General features: G+C 39.9%; 1 protein-coding gene across 1 annotated transcript in view; it reads right to left on the bottom strand.

Moving 5' to 3' along the window:
* LOC107284491 (vitamin D3 hydroxylase-associated protein) overlaps window positions 1–15,314 on the bottom strand; it is a 32,931-nt gene that overhangs the window by 6,690 nt on the left and 10,927 nt on the right. The window contains exons 5-12 of the mRNA XM_015812557.1: window positions 14,920–15,126; window positions 12,286–12,326; window positions 11,469–11,593; window positions 9,938–10,063; window positions 9,235–9,332; window positions 8,432–8,531; window positions 4,595–4,638; window positions 1,760–1,799 (exon numbers count right to left, since the gene is read on the bottom strand). Coding sequence (XP_015668043.1) covers window positions 1,760–1,799; window positions 4,595–4,638; window positions 8,432–8,531; window positions 9,235–9,332; window positions 9,938–10,063; window positions 11,469–11,593; window positions 12,286–12,326; window positions 14,920–15,126 — 781 coding nt within the window. The remainder of the gene's footprint in view (window positions 1–1,759; window positions 1,800–4,594; window positions 4,639–8,431; window positions 8,532–9,234; window positions 9,333–9,937; window positions 10,064–11,468; window positions 11,594–12,285; window positions 12,327–14,919; window positions 15,127–15,314) is intronic.

A 15,314-nucleotide genomic window follows, 5' to 3' on the forward strand; every position in this document is an offset into this window, starting at 1 on the left:
GAGGCAGCGCATTCCAGAGAGGGGCTCAAGACAAGAGACTGTGCTGTCCTAAACTAGATATGGGAGGAAGGAAAAGGTTTGGTGTAGCCACACCCTACAGGGTATATTTGTTAGGTTAGAAAGTTATAGCTTTACTCTGGCAAGATTCTGTGTATTGGGTATAAGCAAATATACCTAATACCAAAAGGATTTGATTAGATCTCACTGTGTCTTCTTTGGGTTTGGGTCTGACACTATGAGATAAATTATCCAGGGAAGATGCCTGTATTACAAGAAGGGATAGTCAGTTGGTTGAGTTAGGATCTGGGATTATTGATATGACAGTAACGTATAAATTAAGTTGAATTGGAATGATCCATAATGAAGAAGTATGAAATAGCTTTCCACCTGCAAAACAGTATACTATTAATTAAGTTTTTCTCAGAGTTATCCTAGGATCTTGTCCTTAGAGTTGAGCTAAATCTGATCAGGGAAAGAGAACTCTTAACAGTCACAGGAATGTATCCTGATATCTTTGAGTATTCAAATACAAGTTTTACCCAATAATAATAATAATAATAATAATAATAATAATAATAATAATAATAATAACAACAACAACAACAACAACAACAACAACAATAATAATAATGTTGGAAGGGACCTTGGAGGTCATCTAATCCAACCCCCTGCTCAGCAGGAAATCCTATACCATTTCAGACAAATGGCTGTCCAGTCTCTTCTTAAAAACTTGCAGTGTTGGAGCATTCACTGCTTCTGGAGGCAGGTTGTTCCACTGGTTAATTGTTCTAACTGTCAGGAAGTTTCTCCTTAGTTCTAGGTTGCTTCTCTCCTTAATTAGTTTCCATCTGTTGCTTCTTGTCCTGCCTTCAGGTGCTTTGGAGAATAGCTTGACTCCCTCTTCTTTGTCGCAGCCCCTGAGATATTGGAACACTGCTATCATGTGCCCCCTCGTCCTTCTCTTCGTTAAACTAGACATACCCAATTCCAGCGTTCCTATCTGAGGAATAATCAGAGAGCTTACTGATAAAATGGTAATGTATTTTTATGAAGTCCCCCCCTCCAAATTTGGCAATTTTCCTGTTACAGATACCTGATGTACATCGTATTGATAAAAAAGTAGAAGGCTTGGTTAAGTCCTAAGCTTCAACTGTTGGCATGAAACTTTTCCTACCATATACTACCATTGATATCCCACAGGACACATGTGGCTACTGCCAATTAAATTGGATCCTGGAATTCCTAGTGCATAAGAACAAGTGCAGGACTTTGTGCCTGTATCTTCTCATTTTTTTGTATATTAGGAATAAAATCCATCTATTCACTAATTCCATTTTCTTTAGCCATGAAGCTGTTGCTTTGCAAACAAACTCATGAATGATTGGAAAAGAAGTTGAGAAACGTCATATGGTGTTTCTCCATTTCACCATCCAATCCAATTAGGTCATCATTTCTACCACTTTTTTAAAACTATCTGGAAATAGCAATAGTCTCAATGGCATACTGATGTGCCATACAAAAACCATTAAGGTATTTACTTCAACTATAACTCTAGAATCCATAATATACAGAGGTAACCCTATAGGAAGATTGTGTAATATAAGGGGCTTCGCTAATTATTCTTTTCAATTCTTTCTGTTCAGTATTGAAAACCCAGGACTGCATTTGTTTAAAAAAAACAGCACTTTTGTTTGTTCTGGTTGGGAAATAACTGAGAGAATTAGAATCTTAGGCCAATTGAATAAACAAGCTGACTCACCATCCGATCCACATTGTTCTTCCAGAGTTCTTTGACTGACCTAGAATTTGAAGAAATCATGAGAATCAACATTAGCATACTAACAAAAAAAGATCAACAAAATAGTTATGCATAGAATGACAAAACTGTAGAGTTGGATGGGACCATAAAGATAATCTCATCCAACTCTATGCAATAGAAAAAGACAACCAAATTATCCTGTCCAGCCTATTCATAAAAACACACACTGCTATTCTTCTTCTATTTCTTATATTTAGGAAGCCTTTTCTTATATTGAAATGAAACCTAGATAGCTGCAACTTATACCTATCATTTCTGGTCCCAGTCTCCTTGGCAGTGATGATTTTCTCAACAATATCTTTTTGTGTACCTGAGCAGTGAGATCATATCTCCCTCAGTCTTCTCTTCTTCAAATTAAGTTTCTCCATTGTTCTTTATGTAGAGGATTATGTCTTAAAGTCCCTGCATTTTTGTCACTCGCCTCTGAACCTATGCACCAACTATTCAACATCTTGTTGCTCTGTGCTTAAGGAGGCAATCTATATTCTCACTGGCAGAGATTTTAATGGTTTGCCCCATCCCCTAAATCATACCAATAACAGCTTGCTGCTATAAAATTAAAATACAAAATTGACAGACCTATAGGGTACTAGCATTTTCCTGGTCTTACAATCACAAGTGGGACTGGAAATTCTGTGTGATTGTTAAGTGAGTGATGCTTGATTTTATGACCTTTTTCCCCCCCACAATGGCTATTAAACAAATCATGCAGTTGTTAAGCAAATTCAGCTTTCCTCATTGACTTCGCTTGTCAGAGCCCCCCTGGGATGGTTATAAGTGACGGGGTGTGTGTGCTGGAATCATTGTAAATACCTGCCAGTTAACAAGTGGCCAAATGTTGATCGTGTGATCACAAAGACACTGCAACAGTTGTAAGTGTGAGGACCAGTTTTAAATTACTTTTTTCAGTAGTGTTGTAACTTTGAACAGTAGTTAAATTATCATAAGTCGAGGACTGCCTACAGATTGTTCTGAACAGCTATGAGAAGAAGGAGCAGGATACTCTATTGCTGGCTAAAAAAGAACACTAACCGAGTGACAGTTAGTTCTGTTATGTGCAGAATGTAAATATGTCCATTTCAGCAGTGTCTTGAAGTCTAAATAAATCTGAAGAAAATCAGGACAGCACAAGACCATTTTAACTGATTTTGGAATTGCTAGGAAGGATTGATTGTCTGAAGGTTGCAGTCCCAACCCATTTAAAAGGCATCAGGAGGCAGGAAGTTATTATAAAACCTCAAGTAATAATAGAAGGTATTTATTCATGATGCAGTCAGGATTTAACTGCATTCCACATCTTTGTTTGCTTCTCCATAATAAATATACAAATGACATTGAAATTCCTTCAGGCCACTGAAACAAGTACCTGAACCTCTAGTCTTTAGAAACCCTGAAATGTCCCTCTTTCCACAGCATGTCAGTTACCATCTGTAAATCCAAACATCGTGATTGTTCCAAATCATTTAAATTAAAATATTTTCCTATGTCCAACTTCTGTGAAATGCAGTACGGTGGCCGATGTACTGCTGTCCTCTGCTGGAGAGAATGTAGCATGACTACTTTTCAAAGTTTAAATAGTTGTATATAAAATAAACAAAAGACAACTTCTTAGAGCAGTGGTTCTCAACCTTTTTAATGCCGTGACCCCAACCGGTCATAAGTCGAGGACTAAACCGGTCGTAAGTCGAGGACTAAACCAGTTGTAAGTCGAGGACTAAACCGGTCGTAAGTCGAGGACTACCCAACCGGTCGTAAGTTGAGGACTTTCCCTGCCCGGGAGCGCCGCGCATGCGTGGTTCCTCCCCCTGCGCCGGCCGAGGCGTAGCTGGCAAGCGGCAGAGACGGAGCAGGCCGACCACCAGCTGGCCCAGCCCAAGGGAGGTAAGGCACCCGCCGGAAATGGGGGAAAAATGGCGGACAAAAAAAATGGCGGACAGCCTTGCTTGGCGACCCCCATGAAATGGTCGATCGACCCCAAATGGGGTCCCGACCCACAGGTTGAGAACCACTGTCTTAGAGCAAAGCATACTGTCCCATTATGCTGTTCCTGCCCTACGCATGTCCCAGCTATAAACCAGTTTAAGCAAATCTTAACTGAACTGATGCTTTGGCAGCAGTTTGGAAAATATTGAGTACATACAAACTGTTGCTTGTATATACACTGAGAGCTTATACACCGGAGACAAATTCCTTGTGTGTCCAATCATACTTGGCCAAAGTATTCTATTCTATTCTATTCTATTCTATTCTATTCTATTCTATTCTATTCTATTCTATTCTACTCTATTCTATTCTATTCCAGATCTAAAGTAACCACTTGTGGCCACTGGGGAATTCTCCCACTACCATTCTTTCTCAAGTTTTCATTTCCGGAAGGCAATACTTTCTTTTCTCCGGGAGGGCCTTAGTGGACATACATATTCACACATACACATGCATATAAAAAATACAGTTATATGAAATATAATATAGCTAAATGAAAAGGTATAAACTATGCACATATGCAAGGACAACAACCAGCTTTAAAGACAAAAATTTCCTTTCTTATATTACTTCTACTTTTCCTGAATAACTTCTACTACAAATACTGTTATAAAAGGACTTTCCTATTAGCATAACAGTACACTACTGCAAAGGTTGGTATTGCATCCTGGAGAAACCTAAGTGTGTGGTTGTTAAGAGGTGATACTGATTGATGGCACACGGTAAATCCAAAGGCCGATATTGCAGGAACAACACCCATTCAAGGAAGGAAACGCCATAATATTCTCTTACCCCACACCAAGGAGGGCATGCAGATGTCGGGAGATTCGTGGGAACTAAAATAAAAACACTGCATTAGGAAACCACATATAGCAAGAGGTTATATTACACAGTATTACACAAACCTACTGGCCTTTGAAATTTGCTAACTGTTTAGCAATTCTTTGGCTCCTTCTCCTTATTCTGTATCTTCCTGATCTATTTTCTGGTTGCTGGCTTGGAGAGAAGATACCAAACTACCTTTCCCCCAAAAGGCCAAAAGCTATTGGCATTAGATCAGTGTTTCTCAGCTTTGGCAATTTGAAGATATATGGACTTCAATTCCCAGAATTCTCTAGCCAACAAGCTGGCTAGAGAATTCTGGAAGCTGAAGTCCACACATCTTCAAGTTGCCAAGGATGAGAAACACTGCCTTAAATCTTCCATCCATGAACGTATTCCATTATTCCCATGGAACCCATTAGCACTCCTTCTAATTGTCTAGAAGGTGGAAGCAAAATAAGGTTACAAGCAGATTGTCTGTTCCTGCTCTGACTCACTGCCATGTTCATATTTCATGTGAAGAAAAAAGAGGGACAGCTAATGATATGGAGGGACACTGGCAAGACACCACATCACTTAGCCCAAAGGAAGAGCTAGGGGGGAAACTGCAGGGAATTAGCATGCAAGATAAGAGAGAAGTTTCTGCCAATGGATGGCCATCAGTTAATAATAATAATAATAATAATAATAATAATAATAATAATAATAATAATAATAATAATAATAATAATAATAATAATAATAATAATAATAAAGTTGGAAGGGACCTTGGAGGTCATCGAGTCCAACCCCCTGCTCAGGCAGGAAACCCTACACCATTTTGGAAAGATGGCTGTCCAATCTCTTCTTTAAAACTTCCAGTGTTGGAGCATTCACCGCTTCTGGAGGCAGGTTGTTCCATTGGTTAATTGTTCTAACTGTCAGGAAGTTTCTCCTTAGTTCTAGGTTGCTTCTCTCCTTGATTAGTTTCCATCCATTGCTTCTTGTCCTGCCCTCAGGCACTTTGGAGAATAGCTTGACTCTCTCTTCTTTGTGGCAGCCCCTGAGATATTGGAACACTGCTATCATGTCCCCCCTCATTCATCTCTTCGTTAAACTAGACATACCCAATTCCAGCAACCATTCCTCATATGTTTTAGCCATTGGTTGGCAAAACACTCCACCATGTTGTAGAAATTACCATCTGATTTGCCAATATCTTGTGAAAGTAGGCAGTCGCTTAAAACAGCTGGGCTTAACCCAAGCAAAAAGTGATATACTTTCAAGAAGAAGAGGTACAGGTAATTCTCAACCTATGACCACAATTTGGAACCAGAATTTCTGTTGCTAAGCAAGCTTGTTGTTAAATGAGTTGTGCCTGACTTTATGACCTTTTTTGCCACAGTTGTTAAGTGAATCACTGCAGTTAAATGAACCACTGCAATCATTAAGTGAATCTTGCTTTCCCCATTGACTTTGTAGGAATCTGGCTGGAAAGGTAGCAAAGGGTGATAGCAATAGCAATAGCGCTTAGACTTATATACCACTTTACATAGTGCTTTACAACCCTCTTGAAGTAGTTTACAGAGTCAGCATATTATCCCCCCCCCCCAACAATCTGGGTACTCATTTTACCGACCTTGGAAGAATGGAAGGCTGAGTCAACCTTGAGCCACTGAGAATCAAACTGCCAATCTGCAGGCAGCCAGCAGTCAGCAGCAGTAGCCTGCAGTACTGCATTCTAACCACTGCGCCACCAAGGCGATCACATGACTCCGGGATGCTGCAGCTGTCATGAATACATGCCAGTTGCCAAATGCCTGAATTGTGATAGTGTGATGGTAGGAATGCTGCGGCAGCATAGGTGCGAGGACCAGTTGTAAGTCACTTTTTTCAAGGCTGTTGTAACTTGGAATGGTCGCTAAACAAATGGTTTTGAGGACTGCCTGTACATTCCCCCAGTAAAATCGGTGGGTTTTAAAAAAGCATTAATTATAGTGTGTGCTATAAAAAGTATTAATTATAGTGCGTGCCTGTCTTTTTCACCGATAGGTGAAGAGTTTTCTTATAGGGAAATGTCAGGCTGGAAGTAATTTTTTCTATAACTGAGGGATTGAATAGAAGATGAGTTAGAAGTGCAGGTTTGTTTTTTTTTTTGCAGAAAATGATTTAAGATTTGTAGGCATCCTATTTTCTCTGAGCTTCACTTTGCTTTCGACCCCATCGTTTCATAGGGAATTGACTCATCAAAAAGCAACATATGAAAACCTGAGAGTGGCTGTATCAGGATCATTATTCATTATTCTTAGATTACGATTTTCACCTTGGTTATTCCACTTTATAAAGAAGAGAGCTAGATCTTGATTTCTGTTAACAAGATTGACTGAGACGACCGAGCTCAAAATGGAAGTCATTTTGAGACAGTCTATGAAGGAGACAATCTAATATACAATTGCAATTCAGCTTTGACTTCAAAAAGAAAAGAAACATGATTTTCTCTAAAAAATCCAGCATCATTTCCCTGATTTAAATACAACAATAGCAAATCAATGGAAATGAGGAGAAAAATGCTTGTAAAAGCATTACAAGCAAAAGAAGCAATCACATTTTCAGTTGCATATCAAGGGCTCTATTTCCAAGGACTTGAGCAGCCTTGCAGAATTATTCCTGGCAACAAAAAAAACATCTAAACCTTAGCTAGTTTTGAAACAATGACCAAAATATTAAAACAGTGCCTTTTTTCGCATAAGGTCATCAAGAGCATCATTTAGCATTCTCATTTTCCCAAACTTTTCCTACAGAAGAATCAATTTATTTTACTCATGAATAAGCACCACGATGTGTTGGCATTACAATTCCTATCAACATGAGGTCTAATCCCAACCCAACAAGAAGTTGGAAAAGGCTGGCATATATAATAGGTTTCATCTATAGTCCTTTGGCTTGTCAGATATATCCAGTGGTGGGATTCAAATATGTGAACAACCGGTTCTCTGTGTGGATGCCACTTTTAGAAGTCCATTCTGGGCCTGGGCAACAAAAAATTAGCTACCAGTTCTGCCAAAGTGGTGCGAACCGGCTGAATCCCACCACTGGATATATCACTCCTTCTGCATTTGTCAATCTTTTTGATTGAAATTCAGGAATGATCTCATTCTAGCAGAGAAGATACCAATTAATAAACCATTGGCTGCTTTATGGGCTTATCACATTTAGCCTAATTGAGAGAACCTAAGCTTTACTTTCCCCCAATCTTAATAGAAGTCTCTGGGAGTTGAAATCAAATGCATCCAAAGGACATCAATTTGGGAAAAGCCATTTCAGTTTGCATTCACTTCAGGCTACTATTTCCTGTTTGCATCTATCTAATAGTCTTTGACATTTCTCTTGATCTTACAGGCTAAGCATCACAGCAAGTGATCTATCAACAGCAGCACCAGGAGTTTCGGAACTGCATTTCCAGGGATTAGTCTACAAATTTGGATAATGAGGAGTAGGATCCATTTTTTACTGATCTACTTCAGTAGAACCGGAGTGGTGTTGCTATAGTTTTTAACTTTAATTTAAATTGGATGATGGTGACCCAAAGCAATGAAAAAAAAAATGATGTGTAACCCAGGAGTTTTTAGACACAGAAAAATCCCAGTGACAAATTAACTTGGTTTCCCACTCATATGGAAGGACCAGAAAGAATCCTACAAATTCTTACTAGGCTATTGTACACGCCACCTCCATCATTTTTGTTTATGGATAAAATGAGACTCATTCTGAAAATTAGTATGGTGTATTTGTGCAAACCAAAAAAAAAAAAAAAAAGTGAGAACTCACCACAGGCATTAAAAGGAAAGCCAAAAGTCTCTTCAGCAGGTCTGGCATTCTGTAACAACGAATCTGGTTTGTCCAAGTGGAATCCACAAATTCACCATCACTGAGATAGTAGAAAGGGAAAGAAAGCAGATTATTATATAGAGTATAAGGAGGTAACAGACCCTTCTTTTGGAACAAGGACACAAATTGGAAGATGGGAAGTTGGGAGGGAAAGAACTATTCATCCATGAGTTCAGGATCCCTCACAGGTAGATTTTTGCGCTCATGTCAGAAGCACTGAGGTGCTTCCAGGTTGGTGACATCACTGCTGCCCAGGAGATGCCCAGTTGGGGGGCTCTTTTCATGTCCTTAGCAGGAGCTGGAGCAAAAGATGAGAGCTCACCCCACCCCGCCCCATAGCAGCACTCAGGTCTCGAACATAGGCTTGCTAACATGGATTTGCTAACCTCCAACCCAGCATCTTAACCATGAGAGCTACCATGCTCTTCTCCCTTTTATCTCACAGATATATATAATCCTAGTTTAGGATAATATCTGTTGAATAACCTTTGCTGCCACTTACCACATGCTTCCATGAAAAGCCAAATAGGAAAAGGGGAGAAACAAAAGACTCAGACACTTTTTTTTCCAGCAATCAGACTACCAAATATTCATGGTATTGGAAATCATAAGCTTTAGCCTGCTCCTTGCTGGCAGGATTTATAGATTTATATAACATTTGATTTATAGAAAGGAAACAATAATAATAATAAAAAAAAATCAGACTGGCTCTTTCTATGAAATTTTGGTATTTAATCACTCACAATTTTTCCAATAATGTGGAACTTCCATCAGCATAGAGGCCTTTGGTAAAGAGTTCATCCACCAAAAAATCAATGCGAGGTGGAGTGAATGGTACCAGCTGAGAGAGGAAAGAAAAACAAACTCCATATTTAATGGTACACAATAAACATATATAAAGAGTTTACTCTGCTTTTAAAAGTTGAGCAAATTGAACCTGTTTATGGCTTGCAATTACTTCTTCCCCTAAATCTACTAAAAGCCATGTGTTCATCCATTGAATGAATGAAGCCAATTACGTATAAGAATACAGCACAGATGCACGGCCCAAGACTGACATCTTAAGACTGCCAGATCTGAGCTGCAAAAATGTGGATGGTGAAAAGGGGAGCAAAAAAAAAGCAAAAGTTCTCTTTATCTCTCCACTGGCATTTAATAGTCATTTGGATTTTTGCAGCCCAAATATAGTGAGTCTCCAAAAGGTGAGATTGTAATTTTTAATGTGACTGAAGAGGAAAATGATTGAATATATGGGGAACCATCATGCTAGTCATGTTTGCTTCTCAATGAATCTAAATACAAATGAAATGAAACTTATTCAAAGGAGACACTTGCCTTCTATCAGCTGCTTTTGGAATACCACTGGCAGCATGCCATTCAAATGCCAAGGCTCTTGCTGTCACTGTCCCCACCCAAAAAGATATTTAATCCTAGTGTAAAACTTACGGTATGCCCTGCCTCCTGTAGCAGTTTTTTTGTTTCCTGCACAGCTCTTCTCATGCTGGGAGATGGCTGGAAATAACCATCTCCATCGTAGAATCCAATCCTCAGGGGGCTGGTATGAGAGTAAATCTGAAAAGAGACAAATCTTCATTTATTCCAGTCACTAGGAAAAGAGAGCTAGACATGTTTTTAAAGGTCTAATACTGTTCCAAATCTGGGTATATAAGGAGCCTGCCTAAGATCTAATAAGCATCCAGAAAGTGCCAATCAGATATTATAGGCAGTCCTTGGATTACAATGGAATTGGGACAGGAATGTCCATTGCTACTGTATGCATGGCGGTCATAAAGTGTGACATTATGTGGCTACATAGCTTAGTGATAGCAATTTCAGCAATCCCTATTGCCATCGTTAAGCAAGGATCACATGGATCATTAAGCAAGGATCGCATGGATCATGCAAGTTTGACACGGGAGTAGGTGAGAATCCAGAATACTTGCTTATGCAGATGAAACTGCATCCCTGGCCAGTAGCCCAGCAGGCGAGAGCTATAGATGGGCAGGTTGGTGCTATGGAGTATGAGCAGGTGGACACTATGGAGTGCAAGATCCAACGCTGCCCAGGGCCTCCTCAGGAAAAAAAAAAGCATCAGAAGCAACAGTGACTTGAAGTCTCCTGCCAGCTTCCCCATTGACTTTGCTTGTGGGAAGCCAGCAAGAAACACTGCAAATTGTGATCATGTGACCATGGGATGCTGTAACCATCGTAACTTTGAGCTGGTTCCCAAGTGCCTGAATCTTGATCACATGACTGTAGAGATACTATGATGGCCGCAATTTCAACAACTGGTCATAACTTCAAATGGTTGGTGAGGACTACCTATACATAGGCAGAGGCCTACATAGACGTAAATTACATGGTGTCTCCATGGAAAGGATGGGACCAGCTACCCCTGCAGCAGCCTGAAGTGACCAATAGGACTTAGCCAGATCCCATTCCCTGATCACAATATTGATGAAGCAACCACAAGCACTGATGAAGCACTATGTGATAGTGTTCAGGGCAAAAGTTGTGGGCATCAGAGAGTAAATATATTTTAAATTTGGAAACCTACAGACAACCCTAATCTGTCTTAGCTGTGGACTGGGAGAAAGACAAAGACACAAAGAGAGTACATCATATAACAGCTACCAGGAAATACTTGTGTTGTGATTAGTGGGATGTGAGGGGGAATCCTTAGCATCCCTGCTACTTCTACAAGTAACTAATATCAAAGTTAATTAAAAATGCACAGGAGAAGAAGTTGTTAGTATGAGCTCCAGTATACTTCAATGGGGAGGGTATTCTATAAGTGGGTCTTCACAACCAAATAGCTGAAGTTCTCCTGGTGGAAACACTTAGAGACCTCCAAAAATGATATGCAGGTATATATGAGAAAGGAGATCCTTGAAAAATTCTGGCCAATACTAAGAACTATAATCAGACACACATATACACACACAGTCTGATTCATCTTTATATCCAATTTGATTACCTTGTCATTAAAGGGAAGTGGGGGCACAGCTGGATCCAGAGAAAACATCTCATCACACAGTAGGGCTTTCATGCACAACACCAGGCTATCCACGTCTCTTGCCATTGGGCCTGTCACAGAGATGACTGGAACAAAGAGAGAAAGGTCTCTGGTCTTGTTAAAGGAAGACAGGACATGGTTTTGCAGTAAAGTAAAGCTAAACAGGTCCCCTGAGAATTTGCTTTCTAATAATTAGAGGATTTTGAACTTACACAATAGTTTACTCAGGTGGCTTCATTTATCTAGCAGTTTTTGACAAGGAAAAGACTGTATTTTTACTCCTTTAGTTTCCTTGTGGTGTCATCCCATCCAACTACACTTTAAAATTCTAAGTTACTATGTCATTCTGAAATAATATCTATAAATGTAAATGAACCCGAGATCTCATTATGCAACAATAAATCCAAAAACTGTAGGGAAACAAAAAGACAAAAGACACCTCAGTGTGACTGAGCAGTGATGGGATAGGGGTCTCAAACATCCCAAAGGCCACTGGATGAGGATTATGAAACAGTAGTGTCACCTGATGTCTCCCTTTTCCCCCTACTAAATCCTTTTCAAATATATTTGTTCACCATGAAACAAATCAGAAATAGCAAAGAAGATGTTAGGCTCTTCAGGAAAGGACATGAAAGATTTTAGAGGAGAAGGAAGGAGAAAGCTTGGAGTGCAATTTTGGATGGTTGATTGATTAGCAGAAGACCTACATATCTATCAGGGAGCTTTGCCTTTTTCTCCATGAGCTGAATAACAAATTATCAACCATAGATTTGCTCACCTGAATTCATTCCAGCTACAGGAGTGGTAACACCTTTGACACTGCACAACAACAAAGGAGAAAAGCAAATTAATGACAGGTAAAACCAAAGGAAAAAGAACCATGAAATGCAGGTGATATTATTACAGGATACTAATGATACCTGCAACTATTAGAAAGACACTGAGAATATTTTCAGGATTATTCTTTTCCCTGAAAAAAATAATCAAATTATAGGCACCTTTCATTGTCCTTACAACATTGTACTTTGGCTGTGTAAAGCTGTCCCAGAGTACGCTATTTAGTATCTATATTTACTAAAACACATCTTGATTGTTTAATTATGATGCTTGAATATACTGTGAATTCAAACAACTTGACCTTCTTTCGTTGAATTTGGACTAGAACTAACAACACTACCCAAAGAGATTTGAGCTTTAAGAGAAAATGGAGAAGAAGAAAGAATGAGGACCATTTGTGATAAAAGGTTTAAACTTTATTTTGAGTCAGGGCTCAAAAGAGTTTACATTCAAACTTTGGCTTCAGAATCCTTTCTTGTAGGAAAAATGCATTTAAATTAATAATGCATTGTAATCAATAAGGGTCACTGATTAGAATCCTTTCCTTTAAGGAGACTTCCTGGGAACCATCAGTATCCATAATAGAGCTAATGTATCCTGGGCCATTTTTCCTATCCCTACCATCAAAAACCTGCAAAAAAAGGTCTAAAATGCCCATTTGATGATCCATGACTCAAGAACTAAGGAACGGAGAATGAAGAAGTAAAAGAGATGGTGACATCATTAAGTAGGTGACAGTTTCTTCTTTTCCTGTGGGTTAAGTGCCTACTATGCAAAACAGCCAAAGAAATGCCCTCTTTCTTCCCAGTAAGAAAATACCATGTGTTGCATTTAAAAAAAAATAGAGAAACCTCACACTTCAGCTATCTCCAGTCGGGGCCATTCCAGATATGTAGACTTTCAGAATTCCCAGCCATTCCTGAAGATTCTAAAAGCTGCCCTCCACACCATCTGGATGCTATATACCAGTGGTGGTGAACCTATGGCACTGCTGCCAGAGGCAGCACTCAAAGCCCTCTCTGTGGGCACACGTGCTGTTGCCCCAGCCTCACCTCTCCCCACGATCCCTCCTATCCAGCAGCCCCCCTGAAGGAGAGTTGCCCCTGAGCGTGGCCCACACAGAGCAGCGCAGCCAAGGACATGGCAGCCAGGCAGCATAGACAAGACTCTGCCCTCACACCCCATCGTGCACATTTGATGCTGCAGGGCGCGGGCAGAGGGCGTGACCACCATAGCACTGCTGGGCTGCCTGGGTGATCTGCGGCAGGCCCTGGAGGCAGTGAGTGGCCCTGCGGGCAGGCGGGGCAGGAGATGGGGGGCGGAGTGGGGGCAGGGCAGGGGGTGGAGTGGGGGCGGGGCCAGTTTTTGGGCATTCGGTCTCTAAAAGGTTCGCCATCACTGCTATAAACATTCCCATCTGGAAAATGGGGGAGAAAAAAATCTTGACAAGAGTTTGAATGAAACAAAATGTTTTGAGTGAGGGAACAGAGTTAAATATCAAGACTAACTAGCAACAGTGAATGGCGAAATATACCATTGTATATATGCTCTTCTACATATGTACGATGTGGTTACTTTTGCTTTTTCATACACAAATATAAATCTAGTTCTTTGGCATAGCTATTTTGGGAAAGTTGGGAGATATAAAACTGCAGTATTGTTTAATATCTATACCTTAATCTCAACTCCGATTTTATAAACTTCCTAGCCTACTATTCAACTTAGCACTCGCGAATATCTCTTGAGGTTGAATCAATTCTGGTGATTTCTTGCTCCAGAGGAAACAAGTCACTAACATGATCTGGTTTGGAATATATATTTGTTGTGTTTGTATTACTCAGTTATATCCTGATCAATGCCACATTTTCTCCCTGACGTTTTTCAAGTGTTTAGAACATAAAAAGAACATTTCTAGAGATTCATTCTATTGCTATGCTGTGAATGAGGCAGAGAGGCCATGGCTGGAATATGAATGAGCAGGATGAATGCTTGCATGGGAAAGAATAAATGAGAAAATGAAGGAATAAATAAAAGCGATAGGCAGAGACAGAAGGCTATATTCTACTTTTTTCTACTTTTTTGTTTTTGTTTTAGCCCACTCATCGTTAGATTCATGACCAGTTTACCTGAAGAAACGTGACCCCTCCTTCCTTTAGCAACTCTTAATTCCTAACAAATGCCTGACTTTCCTATCTAGTGAGCATTATATTTATAATCTAGATTGCTAGTTTCTTACTGGTTTCTGAAATGAAAGTCACAACAGAGAACTTATTTTGTACTGTTTATTGGCATGCCATTCACCCTTGACTTGGTTGACAATACATGATATATTATCAGTTACTTGTGAAAGTTGTGAAGAGACCAGTTTGGTCTAGTGGGTAAGACACCGGGCTAGAAACCAGGAGACTGTGAGTTCTAGATTCACCTTAGCCTTAAAAGCTGGTGTTCTCTCTCTCTCTCAGCCTGACCCATCTTGTTGTGGGGAAAATAGGAGGAGAAAAGAGTATTATCTATGTACCTCTCCTTGAGTTATTTATAAAAATAATCCAATAAATAAAAATAAAATAAAACTTACCTCACCCTATAGCCAGTTGGTTTGAATCCACAGATCCCACAAAAGCCACATGGCACCCGAATACTTGCAGCCACATCTGTCCCAATGCCAAGCATGGATCCTCCCCCTCCAATAAGAGCTGCTTCCCCTCCACTGGAGCCTCCGGAACTTTTCTTGTGGTTGGAAGGGTTCAAGGTTTGTCCAAAGACTGTATTGCCACAGTCAATACTGCGTAGGAGGGGGGAAAGGACCCGTAAGCACATCTAAGGCATGCAGAAGGAATTGACTTTGCTTATGGTGGAGCTAAGACAAGAAATTCTTGCGGAAGGCACTAAAGACATAGTCAATTTACTAGGCCTTAGGATAGAATGGAACTAAACATCTATAAGATTTGGTTTTATCTGATATGATTTTTA

This window comes from Protobothrops mucrosquamatus, unplaced genomic scaffold, assembly GCF_001527695.2.
Source record: "Protobothrops mucrosquamatus isolate PMUCROS unplaced genomic scaffold, P.Mucros_1.0 scaffold95, whole genome shotgun sequence".
Classification (NCBI taxonomy): Eukaryota; Metazoa; Chordata; class Lepidosauria; order Squamata; family Viperidae; genus Protobothrops; species Protobothrops mucrosquamatus.